Source organism: Manacus candei, unplaced genomic scaffold (assembly GCF_025592945.1).
Source record: "Manacus candei isolate 608988 ecotype Guabito, Panama unplaced genomic scaffold, ASM2559294v1 h1tg000023l, whole genome shotgun sequence".
Lineage (NCBI taxonomy): Eukaryota > Metazoa > Chordata > Aves > Passeriformes > Pipridae > Manacus > Manacus candei.
The window spans coordinates 7825916-7843030 of NW_026138071.1; the positions used below are offsets into that span (position 1 = coordinate 7825916).

Sequence of the window (17115 nt, forward strand, 5' to 3'; positions counted from 1 at the left end):
TTAACTCTCCTCACACCCCCAGGGACAGGGCAGAGCACTGGGGGCCGGAGTCAAGGCTCCAGGGGACTCCGGCGGTGCTCAGGGGTCCATGGGTATCGTTGTATCATTCTTGTCTGCCAGGGGGTGCGGGCAGGTGAGGGGCAGTGGGCGGGGGCTGGTGGCCATCCCCCCCGCAGCAGCATCCCCCAGCTGCCCGGCAGCAGGAGGGGCGGGTGATGTCAGCAGGATACAAATAGCGGCGCGCAGCTCCCCTCCTGACGCCTCTCCGAGCTGCCGGCCGCTCGCCAGCCCCGCCGCCTGCTCCCTGCTCCGGCCTCGCCGACCCACGCCACCACCATGAGCCAGTCCTACTCCTCCAGCCAGCGCGTCTCTTCTTACCGCCGCACCTTCGGCGGCTCCCCGGTCTTTCCCCGTGCCTCCTTCGGGAGCAAGGGCAGCAGCGGGAGCTCCGTCACCTCCCGCGTCTACCAGGTGTCCCGCACCTCGGCCGTCCCCAGCCTGTCCAGCTTCCGCACCACCCGTGTGACGCCCCTGCGCTCCTACCAAAGTGCCTACCAAGGTGCCGGTGAGCTGCTGGACTTCAGCCTGGCCGATGCCATGAACCAGGAGTTCCTTCAGACCCGCACCAATGAGAAGGTGGAGCTGCAGGAGCTCAATGACCGTTTTGCCAACTACATTGAAAAGGTGAGGTTCTTGGAGCAGCAGAATGCCCTCATGGTGGCCGAGGTGAACCGCCTGCGGGGCAAGGAGCCCACCCGTGTGGCTGAGATGTATGAGGAGGAGCTGCGGGAGCTCCGGCGCCAGGTGGACCTGCTCACCAACCAGCGAGCTCGTGTGGAGGTCGAGCGCGACAACCTGCTCGATGACCTGCAGAAGCTCAAGCAGAAGTGAGTGGGGGCCCTTGGAGTGTCCCTGCGGGCATCCATCTGTGCATCTCTATCCCCAGGGATGGGTGGTGGCAGAGATCGCCCTGACAGCCCCTTTGGTGGTTACTGTCATCCTTGTGCCTCATGCTCATAGACTATCATGTCCCCACTACTCTGTTCCCCTTGACCCCTGTCCCGATGCCCAGGCAGCACCCAGTGGGCAGGACGGCTCTGGTAGTAGGGGTGTCCCTATGCCCTCCCTTACGGTGGAGCTGAGGCTGGGCTGGGATGCCACAGGACACCCAGAGAAGGGAGATCGAAGTGCACCTCACCATGGGGTCCCCATCTCTGCTCACACCAGGGAGGGCTGGCGAGCCCATGAGTGAGCTGAGCTCTGTGGGATAAATGAGCAGACAGAGGCAGCCAGACAGGCGGAAGTGAGGGGGAGGATAACCCGGGGAGGGTGCTCCATCAGCTCCGGACATGAAGGAGGGAGGGGAGGAAGCAGCACTTCCGCAGGCCAGAGATGCTCCAGGCCTGCTGTGGGTGTCCATAATGCCCTGTGAGTGGCAGGAGATCCCAAGGATGCTGTGGACCTGGCTGATGCTGGGGAAGAGAGCTGGGGCCAGTGGGGATTAGCCACAAGGGTGGCCAGGCTGAAGGAACCCCCAGGGACTGAACAGTGTGGGGCACCTGGCAGTAGGGGCGAATGATCAGGGGGAGCTGCATGTTCTGATGCTGACCTGCACCTTCCCTCCTGGACCCTGTGCCCTGGGGACACCAGTACCCATCCCCTGGGGGTGACACAGCCTGCTGCATCCCTCTGTAACCCCAGCCACAACATAGATGCTCCTAATGGGGCAAAGCCCCAGTGCTGGGGGGTTGGGAGTGGTGGCATGGAGGAACTTTCAATGACAGGGGAGGAGCAAGGCCCAGAACAAACAGGTGTCAGGTTCCTGTCACCTCATGTGCCAGTACTGCCTGGGTACCTCCATCTCCTCCCCACTGCCTTTCCATGGGCCTGCAGCCTTCAGTAGTGTCCTGTCCCCTGGCACAAGCCCGGATCTCCAACCCTGAGCTGGGACCCCCAGCAGCAGTCCCTTTTCCATACCCCATCCTGCAGCATCGCTGAGACCTGTCTGTCCTCCTGCTCTGCCTGGGATGGCTCAGTTGATGGCTATCTCTTGGACCCCTAGTGCCAGATCCCCCCCAGCTGCTGGTCACTCTCCCCTATAAGGGCTGGGGCAGCACGCATGGCACCGAGCTGACCTCATGCCTTTGTGATCTCTCCGGCGTTGACTATAATAGGGAATGGGAGGAAGAGCCCCTGGCCCCCTGCCAGCCCTCTGCTGCCTGCCAGGAACACAGGACAATCTGCCGTCTTCCCACCAGGACATGCTGGACTAAGGGACAGCTTGGGGGGACATCACCACGGAGGGACAGGGCTTCCTCCAGAACCCCCTAGCCTCCCCTCTCTGTCCACAGGCTCCAAGAGGAGATCCAGCTGAAGGAGGAGGCTGAGAACAACCTCGCTGCATTCAGAGCTGTGAGTACCTGTCCCCTTCATGTGGTGTGAGACCCTTGCCTCCCTTCCCACTTCCATCTTCCCCCGGTAGCCTGGCCCCAGCACCATGGCATGGTCCTGGACACAGCTTTGCACTTTCCAACCCTGGTGCTCTCCCAGCAACCCCCCAATACCCCTCACTCTGTGTCCCCCCCAGGATGTGGACGCGGCCACACTGGCACGCATCGACCTGGAAAGACGTATCGAGTCCCTACAGGAGGAGATCGCCTTCCTCAAGAAGGTGCACGAAGAGGTTGGTTGGGGTGTCCCCTTTCCCAGTGGCACCTGTGGGGCAGGGAGGGTGGAGTGGGTGCCCTGAGATGTCACCTTGCCCACCCAGGAAATCCGGGAGCTGCAGGCACAGCTGCAGGAGCAGCACATTCAGGTGGAGATGGACATCTCCAAGCCCGACTTGACGGCTGCGCTGCGGGACATCCGTGCTCAGTACGAGAGCATTGCTGCCAAGAACATCGCTGAGGCCGAGGAGTGGTACAAGTCCAAGGTACAGGGGGTGGTGGGCTCCAGGCTGGCTCCAGTGCGGTGGGTCTCGGCCATCTTGGTGGCCATGCCCACTGACCCTGGTCTCTCCTCAGGTGAACGACCTGACGCAGGCAGCCAACAAGAACAATGATGCACTGCGGCAAGCAAAACAGGAGATGCTGGAGTACCGGCACCAGATCCAGTCCTACACCTGCGAGATTGATGCCCTCAAGGGCACGGTGAGCTGAGGGCAGCACTGGGGAGACCTCCAGCTTTCCTGCAGGGACCTGCTGCTCCAGGGCTGCTCAGGGACCTCTGGGACATCTCTGGGGTGGAGGGCTCTTTCCAGCTCTCTGAGTTGCTGCCACAAGGGAACTTGTACCCCACATGTGGGCTGTACCTCCCCCAACAGTGGCCTGGCTCCTGCGAGGTGTTTTGACAGAGTCCTGGGATCAAGGCACAGATTGTAAAAGGTGATCCAGACTGGGAGGCTCCAGGCAGGCGGGCGCAGGGCTCAGGGTGTCTGGTTGCAGGCTGGGAAGGTGGTTGCAAACAAACAGTACACAACAGTTCCATTCCGACACAGTCATACTCAAAGAAGCCAGCCAGCAGCCACCAGTGTGTCAGTGCCAACCCCAGGCAGCTATCCAGTGCTCCTGCAGCTCTCCTTGCCCTCCTGCTGGGGTAGGATGGCTTTGCTGAGGAGCCTGGACACCAGAGTGCTAGGGTTGCCCAGGATATGCCCAGCTTGCCCTGCCAGATCCTGCTGGTCAGCACTGGGCTGATGGAGGATGACAGTCACTCATCATGGTCCCACATCAGCTGGATCCAGCCCAGGGCTGACCACAGCTCTCCCCAGGACCCCCTGTCATCCCCAGCTCCCACCCCAGGTGACTCCTGGCTCCTCTGGGTTCTGTCCCTTATTGAGACCTCTGTCTCTCCAGAACGACTCGCTGATGCGCCAGATGAGGGAGATGGAGGAGCGCTTTGCGGGGGAGGCCGGTGGGTACCAGGACACCATTGCCCGCCTGGAGGAGGAGATCCGGCATCTGAAGGATGAGATGGCCCGGCATCTGCGTGAGTACCAGGACCTGCTCAATGTCAAGATGGCCTTGGATGTAGAGATCGCCACATACCGCAAGCTGCTGGAGGGCGAGGAGAACCGGTGAGTGGCAGGGGTGCAGGACAGGCTGGGGAGACCAGCAGGGTCAGCTGTTTTTTGGGGCTCCAACCTCGTGAGCAGCCACCTGAGGGCTAGAGCTAACTGGCACTAAGCTTCCCCTCTGTGTCCCCGCAGGATCAGCATCCCCATGCACCAGACCTTCGCCTCTGCACTTAATTTCCGAGGTGAGCATCACCCCATGAGTCCCCCAGGGTCCCCAGTTTGGGGGCAAAGCTCCCTCTTGGGGGGCTGCAGCCAAGCTGGCAAGTTGGGGACCCACAGCTGCCACATGGAGTTCCTGATGTGGGGGCACTTGTTTGGGTGTTGCCATGAGCTGAGAGAGGGGTTGAGCCAGGGTTGCTGAAGCCCCCCAGCAGCCCCAGCCCCACTGCTGTGCCCCCATGCCCCCACATATCCTGTGGTCCTATCCTGTGTCCTCTCCCTGCAGAGACCAGCCCAGAGCAGCGGGGCTCTGAAGTGCACACCAAAAAGACCGTGATGATCAAAACCATCGAAACCCGTGATGGGGAGGTGAGCACAGAGGGTGCCACCCAACGGTGGTGGGGAGACAGGGGGCCGAGCACGACGCCTGTTCCTGCACTCTGGGCACTAGTGTGGCACGGAGACTCACAGTGCCTCTCTCCCACAGGTGGTGAGTGAGGCGACCCAGCAGCAGCATGAAGTGCTGTAGAGGACGTTGCTCCAGCAGCCCACTGGCACCTTCTGTCCCTGCCTCCGTCCTGCCGCCATGCCTCCCTCCTGCCCCCCTGCCTCGCCCCTCAGTGATCCCCTGGCACTGCCTGAGGGGTTTCCCCATGCAGCCGCCTCTGGGCCCCCCACACCCCCTGGGCTCTCTCCTTTGGCTTCGAAAGACTTGGTCTGCTTTCGCAGCTTCACAGCAGCCACACCAGTGTCAGGATCAGGCTGGGGCCAAAGGGGGGTGGCAGGAGGGAGGGGACAGGCAGGAGGGGCTGGGGGGAGCAGGTGGTGGCCTGGACCAGCTCCATGGAGAGCTGGACGGTCCCAGCAGCGGGTTCTGGATCCCCCCACAGGCCCCTCCCACACCGGGCACAGGCTTGGGGTTCATTCTATAGGATTGGGGAACCCGTCCCCCTGTGCCAGCACTGCCGTCCTCCTGGAGCTGGCGCTTCTCCAGGTGCATAGTGGCGATGCCAGGGATGGGGACAAACTAGGGGTGGTCCGGGCTGAGCCCCTTGTTCTCTGCCTGGCTCAGAGCAAGGGGGCTCCCAGCTTGCATGTCCCCCCCAGCCCAGGGGGGCTGGGGCCCTTTGCTCCCCCCAGCCAAGATAAAGGCCTGTGGGGCAGAGGAGGGCAGTGCCCGCCCCCACCATGGCGGGGACCCCCAGCAGCCGGAGGCTGCACGGGTCTGGGCTCGTGAGCCGAGAGGGTACCCGTAGGTGGACGTAGGAGAGATGAGGAGTGAGTGAATGGGAGAGAGGGGGGAGAGAATGGGAGGAGCCAGAGAGAGGCCCGGGGGGCCAGGGCAGGCATCCCCACCCCTCACCCCAATGCACCCCCACCCCACCACATCTATGTGACTCTTCAGGCGGCCAAAATAAACAGCGGAGCATCACCCTGTCCTCTCAGTGCATCTCTGGGGCAGAGAAAGGGTGGGTGGTGAGGAGGCAGCACGTGGGGGGGGCCATCACAAGGGCCAGGTGGATGGAGGGGCCAGTAATTCCCTGGGCTGCTCTTCCCTGGCTGCTGGGTCCCCCAAAAGCTGTGGGCCCTCACGCTGAAGGTGTCCCAGAGCATTTTGTTGCTTGTGGTGGTGCATTTCCCAGTTGCGCTGGGTGGGGGAGCCCTGCTGGGACAGGAGGCAGTAACAGTCAAGCCCTGATCAGGTTTAGAGGGGCTCTCGGTGATGGTGCCATGTCCCCCACACACACCCAGGGCCACACACCATGTCCTGGGGGCTCTACAGCCACCTCCTTTTTGCCCTCATCTGGGACAGCCCTGCCCAAATCCACACCTGCCTGGGGCTTTTCACAGCCCTGCCCACTGTCACTGACCTGCAAGCAAAGCCCCCCTCATCCCAAATCAAACTCCTTCCTGGTACCCTGTGAGCATCAGACCCACCACCCTATGCTTGCATTCCAGGCTCAGCCTGCAGCCTCAACCTGCCAGTACCTTCCTCCCAATGTATGTGCCGTGCTCCCTGTGGTCAGAATGTGGGGGTTTTGGCTTTGTGTCCTTCACCTCAGCGATGGGGGATGCTGCAGGGGAACCCAGGGTCAAGTATCCCATGAGAGAGAGCAATTCAGGGTTGTTCTGCCCCAGGAGGTGCTGAAGGGTTCACACTCCTCTGCTAGGAAGCAGATCCCAGGGAGGGTAGTGGGCCTGGCAGGGAGTGATGTTTTAGGACAAGGCATGTGCCACTACCAGCAGGGCTGAGGGGTCCCTGATGGAGAGGCCAGTGTGTCAAACCCCAGTTAGAGGGTGTTGGATTTCAAGGTCTGTCTCCAGCAGGTGGCCCTGTGACATCGAGGACAGTCCCCAGGCTGGATGGGGAGGGATGACACCTCCCTCCCCACTGGCCCAGACTAGCTGTGACAGAGCTCATCCCCTGGGGACAGACAGGAGACAGAGCATTCCTTTTCCTTCCTCCAGGCCTCTCTCGGGCTTCTTCTCCAGTCACAAAGACCCTGGGGCTGGCTCAGCCACTCTGCAGTGAGGATGTGGGTCTAGCAAGGCATCCCACTCTGTTGTGCCCCAGCTATCCAAGTTGGGAGATCCTGGGGTCTTCTCCTCACTGGTGATGCTCCACTGATGCTGGCACCTTCGGGCTGGTGGCAGTGGGCTGTGCCAAAGACATCAGGGTTGGCCTGCAGCTGGGAAGCACCGTGCCATGTCACTGGCATCCTGTTCACCCAGATTTACAGCCCCTGGCGAGGGCGGCTGGGGCCAGGTGCCATCACACCAGAGATGGGGAAGCCCTGCCTTGCCCGGGGGTGGCCAGGCAGCATCTGTTACAGATAGTCCTGGCTGCTTGCTGCCTGGAGCACAGCATGTGGGAGCTCCAATGGGGTGCCCCAAAAACCAAATGGTGGGGTGCTCCTGCTCCAAGCAGGGCTGACCAGGACTCTGGTTACCCTTAGGCAGTGAGGCAGGGGTTTGGTGAGGGAAATACAGTCTTGTTGTGTTTGCAGCCCCCTGGGAGGATGGATTTGGGGTCATCAGGGATGCTGGGATCCCTGCCTCTACTGCCTGCTGGGAATGGGACGAAGGGGCCCCTCAGGCTGGCTCCTGCCTGGGGTCTCGCGTTGCAGGAAGTATGATGGTGTCCTTTCCCTCCACATGCCGCCAGGGTCTCTCTCTGCCCTGATCCAATGACACTGCTGGAGAAGGGGAAGAGGGGGAGGTCGGCTAGGTTCCCCACGAGCCTCTCTGCTAATATGGAAAGGTGCTGGCCCTTTTCTATCTTTGCAAGTGGAGCTGAGCTGCAGGCCCAGGGCGGCAGGCGCGGAGAAGGGGAGCCTAGCCAAGGAATGTGACATATCAGAGGCAGCTGCCACTTCAGGAGAGGGGGCAGAGAGAGCACAGCTCGCCGGGGGCCGTGCGGGACGGGACGGGTGAGGGGGGGGGACGCCACGGCCCCAGCACTGGGACGGCTCAGCGAGCGGCCGGCACCGTGGGACTCATACCCAGGCTGGCAAGGAGCAGGTGCCGAGGTGCTGGGCGGGCTTGGGGTTGCAGCGGAGCATGGGGTGCGAGTGCCACGCTGCATTGGGCGCTCGGTGAGCGGCGGCTGGGCAAGCAGGAACCCGACCCCCGGCCTAAATATAGCCCCTTGCTTACCCACAGCACTTCGACCTTCGGGGCTGCAGGCTGTGGGGGGGAGACGCTGAACTAGACAGCATCAGGACCGGGGGGTTGCTACTGCCCCGGTGCCCCTGGCAGGCACCCAACACCCCCAGACTGCAGGCAGGGGGAGAAGAGGGGCACAACGTGCTGGTTTGGGGTGACAGGAGTCACGGGTGGTGGTGGGGGAGCTGCAGACCATGCACCGAGCACAGGGATGTGGTGGCACGAGTAGGGATGGTGGAGAGCCCCGTGCAGCCCCGCCGAGCCCCGGCATCCCCCCAAAGCGTGCCAAGGTCACAGTGGAACCGGGAGTGCCCAAGGAGGGCCCGGTTCGCCTGGCGGCACCATGTTTTGTGCGGAAATTGAAGAACGCTGCAATCGGCACTGGCTGTGACATCCGGCTGCGGGTGGTGGTGGTGGGCAACCCCCGGCCCAGCCTCCGCTGGTACCGAAACCAAGAGCAGCTGCCCCAGGGCGGGGAGGAGTATGGCACCCTCTGGATCCGAGACAGCAAGAAGGAGGACGCTGGCGTGTACACATGCGTCGCTGAAAATGAGCGGGGAGAAGCCATGACCAGCGCTGTGCTGGCCATCATTGACATGGAAGGTAAGGGTGGCGTGGCTGCCAGCATGGGTGTGCTGGCACAGATGGGGGCACAGGTTTGCCGAGGGTGGCAGAGGTGCTTTGCAAGCTCTTGATTCAGTGTGTGCCCTGGGGCCAGACAGGGTTGCTGAGCTTTGCTGTTTTCACCCTGCTGCAGGCTGGGGTGCCCAGTGCCGGCAGCACCGGGGTGGCTCTCCTGCCTGGAGCAAGCATGTGGCTGCAGTACTCACTGCCAGGCAAGGCTGGGTGCCAGGGCTGGGCACAGAGCTGTCGGGAGCATGTGATGCCAAGCCTGCTCAGGGCAGGAGGAGAGAGAGAGATAGAGACAGAGAGAGATAGGTATGGGGGTCGGGCGCACAGCATTGGTGGTACCACCCACCACAGCTACCAACATGGTCCCCAATACACCCTGAGCACCAGCTGTCCGTGGGCAGAACTTCTGTGGTATCACCATCACAGCTTTACCAGGCACTGGAGCTGCACTGGGAAAACAGGGACCCCGGTGGGCTGGGTGAACACAACATGGTAAGAGGCAGGGCTGACAAGTAGGTGGAGCCTGTGCCCTGCAGTGGGCGGGACCTAGTTGTTAATTAGCCAAGGAAAATTAAACAGCATTTGCTGGTCCCTGTGGCAGCCCCTCTGCTCATCACCATGACCTCTGAGTGCAGCAGCCAGACAGGGAGTGGGCCTCATCCTGTACAGGGGCCAGGCAGGTTTGGGGCTCAGCCCACTCTGCCCCATCATCATGGAATCACGTCATAGAATCATTTGTGTCAGAAAAGACCTCTAAGATCATTGAGTCCAACTGTTAACCCATCACTGTCAAGTCCATCATCAAACCATGTCCCCAAGTGACACAACTGCATGTCTTCTAAATACCTCTGGGGATGGTGACTCCACCACTTCCCTGGGCATCCTGTTCCAGTACTAAGTCTTCCCTGGCACAAATGGAGGCCATTTCCCCATGGAGGATGGATGCAACCTGCTTGAGACACTGAAGTGTTGGGAAATGTGGAGGCTGGTGGCACTGCTCTGAAATGTGAGCTGAGCTGCCTGCATGGGGACAATGAGGGCATGGAGTGAGGAAAGCAACACTGAGCCCTGAGATTCCAGGGAAGGAGCTGCAGCACAGGAGGCACAGCAGAGATGTTGCCCCTTGAGGGGGGACTGGATGGCAGTGGCAGGTCATAAGAAATGCTGTCAGTGCTGAAGAGGAGCACTGGAGGAATAGGAGGTATTGTGCTCTGAGAGCCAGGAGTCTGGAAAAGTGGTGTTTGGAGGATGGAAGAAGATGTATGTGCTGCTCACGAGCCTGGTGGGATAACAGGAGGATTGGAGAAGCATGCAAGAGGGGTTCTGCCCTGCAGTGGATCTGCAGAGTGTGACAGTACATCACACCTTTGGGAATGGTGTCACTGTGCAGTCGGATGTGTGGTGTGATGTGTGCAGAATGGGAGACAGACACTGTCCCAGGGGTGGGGCAGCAGGGCATCACCCTGTTCTCACACTCTGGTGTGCAGCTGCACCTTACCATGGCCACACCAGCCTGGGCCTCACTGCCTCTGCCCAGCAGCATGGCCCAGTCTGATTTCCCCAGGTGCCCGTTCCCGTTGTGCTGACGCACTCGTCCCTGCTCCCAATTCCCAGCTGCTGGCCCTCACCACCGCCTTTCTGGGACAGCTGAGGGAGGGATCGAGCAGCCAGGATTGCCTAACGTGCAGTGTGAATGTCACCCTGCCATGGGCACTCCTCCCAGCAGGCTCTTGGCCATGGATGCACCACCGTTGAGCAAACGGGCACCCAAAAAACCAGCCCTGTGGCAGAGATGCCTCTGGTGCTATGCACAATCTGGGGCACAGGGATGGGTGAGGAGCAGGGCAGCCCCCAATGTGGGTTTGTCCCTGCACCAGGGCAGAACAGTCTCTGTGGTGTGATGTGGCAGTGCCCAGGGAGCACCATGTCCTGCTGGATGCTGATGTGGAGGTGATGGATGGGATGCAGTGGGGGTCCAGCCCTATCACCCGGCCCCATTGAGGGGTTCTGGCACTCAACGTGTTCACCTCCTGTGGCCACTTTCTCCCTGCCATCAGCTGAGCAGTGAGACAGGTCATTGTGTGAAAAGAGAGGAGCTGTGTCACTGCTCTACACCCATCTGCCCTGACACCTTGCTGGGACATGTGCCATGGCTCACTGGCCTCTGGCATAGAGGCCCTGCTTAGGGCCTACACACACTTCCCACCAAGACCTAGCTCTCCAGGGATTGTGGAAGTTCCACTCATGGCTCCACTATCCTTATACCGGGAAGGGACACTGCATCCTTGCTCCCTGGGGCACTCTGTGAGCCAGGTCATCAGCCAGTTGTGGGGCAAGGGAAATGTGTGCAAGGTCCCCGGGCAGGATGAAGTCTTTCTCTGAACTTGCAGTCTCAATCCCCTGTATCTAGAGGTATTGGGATGCCCTTGCTCCATTTGCGTCTGATGGGTTGTGGTCTCTGGTGGGCACAGAGTCCAGTCCTCCCCCTTTTCTCTGTGGTGCACAGGCCAGGCTGCAGCTCTCTCTGGGGCCAGCATCAGCTCAGGTGGCTTAAGGGGGGCTCTATGCTGCCCATCTCTGCACTCAGCCCTGGCAGCTCCTCCTGCACCAGCTCAGCAGTCCCCCTTGCTCACACAAGCCCGATTTAGCTCTTCTAATCTCTTGCCCTGAATCTGTCGCTCCACCCCACTAATGATTTTCTCCTGCTCTTCTCCCAGGTTCCCTGAGTGCGTCAGTGCTCGGCAAGGGGAGTGGGGAGCACATGTGTGGGGCTGTCCAGACAGCCAGGGGCAGGGGCTACCAGGGGCATATCATCCCCACTGTACCATGCCGTCTTCTCCTTGTCCCATTGCTCTGTCCTTCTCCTGCTGCAGGTTCTCCCTCATGCCCTGGCTACATGGGTGCAGGTAGGGTGCATTGACTCTTCTCACACCAGCACCAGGCTGATCCAGGGGCTTCCCAGGTCCATTCAGAGATCCTCCTTCCACACTCTTCCAGCTAGCCCTGGTCCCCACCATGGCTCCACTGCCACAAGGCTTGCTAAAGCCTCTATCACCTCTCAGCTGTATCTTCTGAATTTTTTCCCTGTAAACTGGATTAAATCACCTCTTAAGAACCTGAGCTAATATCCTTTTAGAGCCCAGCCCTCTCTCACTGTGCCAGCACTGCCTGATCCTCCCCATCTGAGCTGCCTCTTGTTTCAAGGTTGGATGTGTCCATCTTGGGCTCCCAGTGCAGAGTCTTGCTCTGTTTGCCTCCACCTGGACTCAGCAATCAAACTGCCTTGGAACCTTTCCTCTGCCCAAGGAACAGCTTGCACCCGCCTGGATTTGGGGGCAGGAGCTGCTTGTGTGTGGTGGCCCTGCAAAGCCCTTTCCTGTGCAGGGAGTTACAGTGGGACAGTGTAGGCGTTATTTTTCAGCTGGTGGTGCATGGTGATGACAATGAACCCCACTGGGGATGGCTGTGATAACAGTGTCCCCGATGGCTCGGCATCTCTAGCCATTTATCTCAGTGCCTAATTTTAGTCCCATACTTTGTGGTGCCATGCCCATGTCGAATGCCAGCTGCCCCAGAGCAGCTCCCAGCTCTGCCCCCAGCCACCTGGGCAGGGGGCTGGTGTGGTGGCCACATGTGCTGGGTCCCCATCCCAGGTCTGGTGGAGTGAGAGTGCTGCTCCCCGGTGAGCAGGGTGGTGGGTGCAGCTGTCCAGTCAGTCACCTCCACCCCTGCCCTCTCGCCTGCTGCTGGGGGGTTATTTTTGCTGAGGAATGTGCCATCCCCTCGGATTCTGGCGGGCTGCAGGGCTTGTGTTACAGGCATGAGGCCGAAACCCAGGCCTGCAGTTGGGTAAATATAGCACCGACGTTCAGGACTGCATGATGGGATGACAGCCTTTTCCTCCTCCCAGCACTCCCAGTGCCCCTCCCACCTCCTGACACCAAAAGGTTACTGCCCTGGCATGGTAGCACTGGGAAAGGGCTGGTTACTTCCACCCTGCTGCCTGCACTCTTGCCTGCTTTCCCCCATCCGCTGCATGCAGCCCTTCAGTCCTGGCAAGGGGGATGCCGGGAGTGGGGCTGGCAGGGCAGAGATGAAATGCCTTCTGCTGTCCTGCTCTATGTTCAGGCACCCAAAGCCAAGGTCACGTTGCTGTCCTGCATCCTTGTGCTCTCTGCCTGCAGTGAGCACTGTGTGCTCAGGAACCATTCTCATGGCAGCAAGGGGAAGTGATGCTGGGGAGGGCACTGGGGTGTCCCAGCCCTTGGGAGAGGGGTCACAGCACAGTACTGCTCTTGCCCAGGGCCAAAAACTGCTGTGGTGCTGCCCTGCCCATTGACAAGGGACATCCTGCTGCCGTACTTATTTCCTCTGGGGACAGGACTGGGGATGGTCCCCACCTTCCCAGGCTCCCAGAACATCACCTCCTCCTGCAGACCATCCCCAGCAGCTCCGGAAGGTGCAAATGCATGAAAGATTCATGCCCTGATCTCCTCCTACCCAAGACGCTGCATGCACACACCAACATCAATTATTCAAGCACGGAGAAAAGTGGGCTGCTGGCTGGGGCCGGGCGCTGGTGCCAGGCTGGAGATGTGGTGCTGGATCAGGATCCATGCAGGGCTCCTAAGAGGCCCAGCAAGGCATAGAGAGCTTCGGTTCTTGGAACAGTGGAATTGATTCTGCATTTTGAGCAAATGTTTGCTGTCTGCCTTGCTCAGGGCCAATGCGTGTCCAGTGGGTGAAGCTGGAGCTGGGTGGCAACGGGTGACCTGCTTCAGCTCTGCCTCTTGTTCATCTTATGGTTGCATTGGCTCCCATCCCCTGCCCTATGTCCCTGACCTGCACAGGAGCAGGGCAGTGTCAGGGCTGCCCGCGGGCTGGGGCAGGGCAGAGGGGCTGCCCTGGGTGCAGGCAGCCATTACCTCCCATAAAAGACCCCTTCTGCAGACCCTGGCTTTGCCCTGGAGCAGGGATTTGCAGGTGCTGTTGCCTCTGGAAAGGACTTTTGGTCCCTGCAGCTGGCACAGCCCCTTGGAGGTGACCCAGTTATTCCCAGGAGTGCAGCATCTCTGGGGCAGACCAGTCACTCCTGAGGCTTTTGCTGAGGGATGGCTACAGAGCCACAGTTGCAGGGAAGGGCTTTGTGCCCAGCCAGCCAGGAGCCGTGGCCAATGAGGCAGCAGATCTGTCAGTCGGAGGATACAAGAGTGACCATATTTTGGCTGGATACAGGTGGTCGCTCCCTGGGGCCAGCACTGGGGCTGGACCTGAGGGTGCTGTGGTGACAGCACCCTTGCCCTGGCACCACCATGTGCCAAATCCAAGCCTTGGTGCTTCTTCCCAGCATCCCTGATGAGGCTTTTAATCCCACTGGAGTGTGAAAAAAAAGGCACAGGCTCTGTGGGTATGCATCAGGATCACAGGCATGCACAGCCAGGGTGACAGCACCTGGCAGGGAAACCCTGGATGCAGGTACTCTGACAGACATGAGCCCCATAATTCACCTCTTTACCTGGCCCTGGCTCAGGGGTACCCATCTCTGTCCCCAGTGCTGGGGAGCCCAGCACAGACCTCTGGCTCTGACAGGAGATTCCCTTAATGCCAGTTCTGGCATTTGTAGGATTCGTCTGACGTGCGGGGTCTCCACGGAAACCCCGCAGCATCACTCGAATTGTGGGACTGACAGAAATGTTGTATAAACAGCTACTTTTGTACTGGGTAATTTGCAAGTTATTATGGAGTCATGAAAAGCCTCACGTTTGGAGTCATGAGCTGGGAGGGGAAGCAGAAAAAAATCTGCCAGCGCTGCCAAGGATCATGGGGAGTGTGATGCCTGTGTACAGCCATTTGTGGGGTGGCTGCCTCCCCAGGGGACAGGTGAACAGCATGGGGACAAGCACTGGGTGGGGAGGCCTCCAGCAGTGTCCCCATGGATGCTCTGCAGTGGGAGGAGGCAGCGCAAACAGCTGATGGGGCTGGGACCTTGGCAGCCTATCCAGGAGCCTGGGAAGGGGGCTGATGAGCATGGTGGGGTTTGGTGAGTTGGTGAGGCAGGGCACTGAGCTGTGGGGCACCAAGAGCTGTGGGTGGCATGGCAGGCAGGGCAGACCCTGCTGAGGCTGTGGGGCTGAAACTGCCCCTCTGTCCTATTTTCAGCATCACCCAGAGAACAGGGATAGGCCAGCAGGGGTGGGAACAGTCAGCTAGGGCAGGTGTGCCAGCACCCCAGGAGCACTAATAGGTCTTAATGGCCCTGACCAACCTCACTGGGGACTCCCACCCACAGCTTCTGCCCACATCCTAGGAGCCCCATCACAGCTCAGTCCTGGGCACCCACTCTTGGCTCTGAGCTGTGCTGTGGGTCCTCACCCCAGCACAAGGGGATGTCTTGGGTGTGTCACGCCACATGGACAGGGAGAACAACCTACCTTCCCTGGTCAAGATCGTGTCCCCAGCCACGAGGCAGTGATGCTACCCCAGGGCTGAGCAGCCCAGCCCTGCCATCCTGTGTGGGCCCTGAGGCACCTGGGGGGCAGGTCTGCCCTAGAGCACTGGGTGCTTGGGGCTGGAGACCATGTGGTTTGCCAGGGGGATTGCTGTGAAAGACTGTGCCCATATTAGCTCCTGTCACATACAAGCAGGTCAGCAGCGCTGTGACCCACACCTGTCTTGGTAAGGGGATCTTTCTGCATTGCCAGTGACTGGAAGATGTGGGGGACTGCGTGGAGGCTGGCAGAGTGATGGCAAACCTGGATCTTGGCTGGGCAGTGCCATAGCACATTGTGGCTGTGCTGCTAGGTGCAGGGTTGTGGAGCTGTGGCAGTGAAACTGCCCTGTTTGGGGACACTTTGGAGGTAGCACATGGAGTGCTGGCGTGGTGTGTTGTGCTGTTGCTATTCCAGTTGGCCTTCATGTGGGAGTTGCAGTGGTGGTCTGTGTCCTAGGAGAGAAGAACCCCTGTCCCAAGCTGTGGGGCAGGATGGAGAACAGTGATACAGCCACATTGCCTGGCAAGGGACTCGGAGTCCTGGGTGCTGTACAGCCAAAGCCAGAGGAGGGGAGGCCATGTGCCCGCCCCAGCTGCACCTCTCTCCCCCCGTCCCCAACGTCGGCACCACCTGTGCCCTGCCTGTCCCCCGCCGCTGTCACTGTGTGCCAGGGCTGGCGGGGAGGCGGAGGCGGAGGCAGGCGGGGGAAGGATGGAGGGAGGAGCGCTCCAGTGATGCTTCATGCTCCAGCCCTTCTGAGAGCCCAACCTGGCTAGCCCGTTCCTCTCCCTCCACCGTCCTCGGCTGCCGGCGGTGGAGGATGCACGGAGCACCGCTTGCCCCCCCGGCGTGCTGACAGAGGGGACCCCGCCGGGAGCGGGCTGCCGTCCTGACGGGCCTGAGCCGGCGTCACCGCGCCAGCAGGGCTCTGCAGAAGCATGAAGAAGATCTGGGTGAAGAAGCGTTTCCAGGTAAGGGCTCTGGGCTGCCGCGCCGGCGGGTGCCGGGAGGAGGGGGCAGTGCCGGGAGCGTATCGGGATGCGAATGGATGCTAGTGGGGACGGGGATGGAGATGGGGATAAAGATGGGGATGGGGATGTTCCTCCAGCCCTGCCGTTACCGCCGGAGCTCCCCAGGGCTTTGCCCATCGCCGGCTCCAGCCCCGCTTGCAGAGCCTCCAGCTGCTTGCCTGGCCTCGCAAGCCCGGGCAGGAGGGGCAGGGGGCAGGGGATCAGCACCGCCTGTGCCAGCAGCCAGGATGGGACACCCGTCGGGGGCTTTCCCCCACGCCACTCTCTCCCCTCGCTGCCCTCTGGAGCCGGGGGGAAATGGAGGCTGCTTCATGGCTCCCCCCAGCCCCGCTGCCGGTGGTCACGGAGCTGGAGACGAGGCTTTGCATGCGTCATCCCCTCCGCGTCAGGAGCATGCCTGGCACAGGCAAGGCTCCTCCGCGGGCCCGCCGCACGCTCCGCTGCCGAGCAAGGAGCAAGGACGTCACTTGGCCTCGGCGGGGGGTGGAGGATGGAAAGCATACTTCCAGGAAGCCCCCAAGCCCCAGTTCCCCGAGGCATATAGACCCGATGCGGGCACATAACCTCCCCGCTGTCACCCCGCCTGGTGGCCCAGAAGGGACCGAGGAGCGGCTGTCACCCGCAGCTCCTTCCCAGGGGTGCAGGATGCACTGGGGGGGATACAGGTCTGCAGGGGCGCTGGGAGCCAGGTGTTGGGCATCCCTCTGAGGCAGGGGGGTTTGCACAGCCTGGCTGCCCCATACGCCCTTGGGGGCAGCAAGCCCAGGGACTTGCCCGTGTGGTGGGGCAGGGTCCTGCACCGCTGGCCGAGCATGGGGGAGTATCAGAACACCCACAGTGGCCGTGTCTCTGCACCAGGCAAGCCACACATTCCCTCTCCTCCTCGCTGCATCCCTGCTCCTTGTCTACCTGTCACGAGTGGCACCATGCCGTGTGGTGCTGGGCTCCACATGTAAGGTGGTGGCAGGCTCCATGGTCCCAGGAGCTCTTCACTCCCCTGACTCCTCTTGGCCCTATGGCCATGGTGAGGGATGTCTCATACCTGGGCCAGGGCAGGACC

The 17115-nt window shown here is 61.0% G+C and overlaps 2 protein-coding genes across 5 annotated transcripts in view; both read left to right on the forward strand.

Moving 5' to 3' along the window:
- The first annotated feature begins 249 nt into the window (after positions 1-249).
- Positions 250-5666, forward strand: DES (desmin). Its single transcript, XM_051787921.1, has 9 exons — positions 250-887; positions 2352-2412; positions 2588-2683; positions 2771-2932; positions 3024-3149; positions 3855-4075; positions 4208-4257; positions 4521-4603; positions 4722-5666. The coding sequence occupies exons 1-9, from the start codon at positions 337-339 to the stop codon at positions 4761-4763; spliced, it is 1392 nt and encodes a 463-aa protein (XP_051643881.1). The 5' UTR covers positions 250-336; the 3' UTR covers positions 4764-5666.
- Positions 5667-7648: 1982 nt separating this feature from the next.
- Positions 7649-17115, forward strand: part of SPEG (striated muscle enriched protein kinase) — a 39100-nt gene continuing 29633 nt past the window's right edge. For 2 of the 4 annotated variants that reach the window (XM_051787906.1, XM_051787907.1), the window contains exon 1: positions 7650-8503. In XM_051787906.1, coding sequence (XP_051643866.1) covers positions 8095-8503 — 409 coding nt within the window. In that variant the 5' untranslated portion in view covers positions 7650-8094. Of the gene's footprint in view, positions 8504-15785; positions 15996-17115 lie in introns of those variants that run through there. The other 2 variants (XM_051787905.1, XM_051787908.1) reach the window with 2 other exon arrangements.

Bases quoted from the DNA above. Each gene is read 5' to 3' on its own strand.
- DES (XM_051787921.1), top strand. From the start codon at position 337: ATGAGCCAGTCCTACTCCTCCAGCCAGCGCGTCTCTTCTTACCGCCGC. The intron at 2,933-3,023 runs GTACAGGGGGTG...GTCTCTCCTCAG, and splicing joins AGGAGTGGTACAAGTCCAAG to GTGAACGACCTGACGCAGGC. The intron at 4,604-4,721 runs GTGAGCACAGAG...TCTCTCCCACAG, and splicing joins TCGAAACCCGTGATGGGGAG to GTGGTGAGTGAGGCGACCCA.